Source organism: Asparagus officinalis, chromosome 3 (genome assembly GCF_001876935.1).
Source record: "Asparagus officinalis chromosome 3, Aspof.V1, whole genome shotgun sequence".
NCBI classification, from domain to species: domain Eukaryota; kingdom Viridiplantae; phylum Streptophyta; class Magnoliopsida; order Asparagales; family Asparagaceae; genus Asparagus; species Asparagus officinalis.
The window spans coordinates 2211682-2215844 of NC_033796.1; the positions used below are offsets into that span (position 1 = coordinate 2211682).

Consider the following 4163-nt stretch of genomic DNA (forward strand, 5'->3'; position numbering starts at 1 on the left):
GACCAATAAAGGGGACAAGTGATGTGTCCCCCTTCTATTGGATAATGAGTTGGTCATCATTAATGATGACCAACTCATTATCCAATAAGAGGAGGACACCTCACTTGTCCCCTCTATTGGTCACATATTTTGGGTCCTTAAAGAATTTTTCTTTGCAAAATAAGTCATGCGTGGTGTATTAATTTGCTACACCGTCCTCTCAATTAGTTCCTTTATCAAAGAACATCACTGGATCCAAGGGAGAACATGACTCCATGGCATAGAAATTCATGGAAAAAAAGAAAAAGAAAATTAGTGGTAAGAGATCACTGGATCTCAATGTGGGAGGTTTTAAATCGAATCTGGTGACTCTTTCTAATCAATTAGAGCCTAATTTCTCTACTGATGATGAACTCTCTGTTTGGATTGATTTTTTAGATAGGTAAAAAAGTGGAAATCTGTCAAAAATATCAGTTTTTTGACAGCTTTCCCCCAAAATCATCTTTTGTAGAGGTGATTTTAGGGGAAAGCTGTCAAAAAGCTGACATTTTTGACAGCTTCCCCCCCTTTTACCTATCTAAAAAACCAATCCAAACAGAGGGGATAATGGGGAGTACTGGATCCAAGGGAGAGAGGAAGAAGATTGTCGTTGCGGATATCTTGGCGGCGTCTACTTCGACAATGGATTCCCCTAGTAGTAGTTCGGCAGCTCAGTAAGTCTCCTTTCCCTGTTGTTAAGCCCACATCTAGGGTTTCTTGGGCTGATGCCTAAATGGTGATATTGGGGAGGAATTCCCCCCCATTGCATAATCCTTGTCAAAATTTGGCTTAATTTTCGCCGATTCTGAATTCGTCAAATAGCAGCACAGTTTCATTGGATAAATCCAAGCTTATTTCTGGTGATGATGATCATGAAGAAAATGCTTTTTTGCTGATAATCAGAAATCAGGCACTGGCATGAATCTGAATTATGTTTCCCCTTCTGCTGAATCTAATTTTGTCTCCTTTTCTAAGAATGAACGGAATGATGGAGGTCATTTATGGCAGAATAGCTTAGTTGGCTATGTTTTTGGTCTTCTTATTGTTAAGCTATGTAATTCTATGCTAAGAAACTATAGAAAAAAAAAGTTCAATTCCTGAAGTTTTGCTGCTCAAATCTAGATTATTCTTATTTCAATTTCAAAATGGAGAGGCAATGCGAGGCATTCTTGAAGGGGGGGCCCCTAAGTTGTTTGGATCTAGACCTCTAATGTTGAAGCCATGCATGGTCTATTGATATGAATACGAGGATGTATTATATCCTACTAGTTTTAGGCCCGTGCGATGCACAGATTTGTTTAATATACAAAAATTGATGTAGCAAAAAAATACAAATAATTTACGAAGCGTTCAAACAGTTTACGAAGCATCTTGTTTGGAAAATTGAAAAGGCATGGAGAGTTAGTTCAAATCTCAAGGAGAACTTTTTATTTTTTATTTCAAATTTAATATGGAGAACTTTTGTAAAAACTTGACAAGTGGTACTTGCAAGAAGATAGCAATTGATATGTTTGCCAAGTGTTGTTTAAAATGGTATGAGCCATTTTTGTCAAGTGGCATTTTTGCCAAGTGGCGAATTGAAGGGTAACAACTTTTAGTAATAGTATATAGATGTGGATTCAATTGCCTGAGTTCAGACTTAATCTCTGGAATTCTATTGGAATTAGTAAGGTTGCAAGTATTATTGGAAATACTATCACCATCGATAAGGCAACTGATAATAGACAGAGGCTTACTTTTGCCAGAGTCCTTGTTGAAGTCAAACTCCCTTTTGAACTTCCAGATAGTATCGACATACAAGGACCTAATGGAAAATCTTATGCTCAGAAAATTATGTATGAATTCAAGCCAAAGAACTTAGGAAATAACCATATCACCCAGAGCAATTAATATTTGCTAAGAATTCCTCAGATGACCTTGGAAATATCCCATATCACCCAGAGCAATAAGTTTTCTTCCCTTGCATCTCAAACTAATGAATTAGACCCCTCTTCCATTGACAGAGGAGGTACTAAGCTATGAACTTTGCCTTTTGGAATGTTAGGGGATTTAACAAATCCCCTAAACAACAATTAGTAAAAAAAAATCATCTAACAGTATCGTATTTCACTTCTTGCTCTTCTTGAAACAAAAATTACACGTTCTAAGATGCCATGTATTGCTAACAAAATTGCTAAAGGATGGAAATGGATTTCTAATGCCTCTACTGCTGGGAATGGAAGAGTTTGGCTGTTATGGAACTCTAACATGCTTGATATCACCTATTTATCTTCCTCAGATCATTGCCTTACATGCCTTATTAAATCTCTGGATGGGAGGATTAATTGTTATATTTCATTCATTTATGCTTTCAATTCTATAGAAAGAAGGATTAGTCTATGGGATGAGCTCACATCTTTTAAAAATCGTGTCAACATCCCTTGGTTACTTATGGGTGATTTTAATGCTATTCTATCTGGAAATGAAATACTTGGGGGATCCTCAATCACAGGTAATGATGCAGAATATTTTCAAAGACGCGTTGAGGTATGTCATCTCTCTCAATTGAAGACCACAGGATGTTTTTTCACGTGGACAAACAAGCAAGATCAACCTACCAGAGTTTGGAGTAAAGCTAGATAGAGGATTAGATTAGTTGATGAGGAATGCATGGATCCATGCATACACTTCTAGTCAATTTGAATTCCTTAAACCCAAGCTTTTCTGATCACTCAATCGGATTGGTTCTATTATGGCCCACACAATTGAGCAGGTCTTCCTAGCAATCAAGATTGCAATGCTTATTAATATTATTGTTCTTAACAAGCCTATCCCTACTGAACATGAACAATGGGTACATAGTCTATAATATTTCCACCCTCTAGTCTGAGCTATTGAGCTCTCTGTATTCTTGTTTTTCTCAGTTTACGTATCTTGATGTAATTCAACTGCTTATTTGATGAATGAATAAAGTTTTTCATTGATTAAAAAAAGGAAAACTCCTTAGGGACCCCAAAATAGAGGACAGGTGATGTGTCAGTCCCTGGGGGCTTGATCCACTGTTCATGAACAGTGCATCAAGCCCCAGGGGCTGACACATCACATGTCCCCTCAGGGGTCCCCTATTTTAGGGTCCCTGTAGCAATACCCTAAAAAAAGAACATCTTACTACAATAGAATTTTTCCTAACTGCATTAACTGATTGCTAATTTGTACATAGGGAAGTTTGGGGATTTTAACTTTGATACTTATTTTTTTTTTTTTTGCCTGAAAATACCATTAAATCACTTTGATGCATCAAAGTTCTCTTTTGCTCAAAAAATATCTCAAAGTTCAACAAAACTTTACTTTGATACCCAAAAAATACAACAAAACTTAATTTTAACATCCCTCGTTTCGACGACGAAATTAATTTACTACAGAATTTAATTTTGATATCCAAAGTTCATTAAAAATTAAATTTATGCCCAAATCCAACAAAATTAAACTTATGTAAGAGTAAAATTGTCAAACTATAAGTTTTTGGATGGAAAATTGAATGAAAAATTGAGTGAAATTTGTCACGAGTGGTATTTGTTGAAGGAATGATATATAGGGGTGGCTTTATCATGTAATTTGAGTATTTAAGAATGGTAACGTGAAACTATGTGAAAGCTAAGTTAAAAAAAGTGAAAGAGGATATATTGGATCAACCTAGGTAGATGGTTGTGATTATTTTGTACATAACTATCATTAACATAACTTTTTTAAATTTGGATCAGATGTATTTAAAAATTTCCACTCAAAACATATCTCAGCTATCTACAAAATACACGCTCATTGTGTCCGTTTCGAAAGCTCATTTCATTCATAGCACAAGACTTACATGCATATGCGTGTTATTATATATATAACACGTGATTAATAAGTGCATAACAAAAACAAAAGGTTTGAAAAAAGGAAAAATTGCTTCAAGGCCCCAAATTTATATTTTCAATATGCTCTAGCCCCCCCAACTTTCAAGCTCGATGGTCGGCTCGAGTCCTGCTTCCTTCGGACCACTTTGAATGAGGTGCTGAGAGCTTCAGTTTTCGTCAGTAAAGCTTCGGGCAATGGAGTTCGGGTCCTGCTTGGTACCCCCCCGTCGGCGATCGGAGCTCGGCACTAGGCAGGCAGTGCTTAATGCA

General features: G+C 36.4%; 1 protein-coding gene across 1 annotated transcript; it reads left to right on the forward strand.

The window, feature by feature from the left end:
• On the forward strand, positions 523-2957 carry LOC109832488. The gene is made up of 4 exons (XM_020399842.1): positions 523-692; positions 2187-2544; positions 2771-2851; positions 2922-2957. The coding sequence occupies exons 1-4, from the start codon at positions 586-588 to the stop codon at positions 2955-2957; spliced, it is 582 nt and encodes a 193-aa protein (XP_020255431.1). The 5' UTR covers positions 523-585.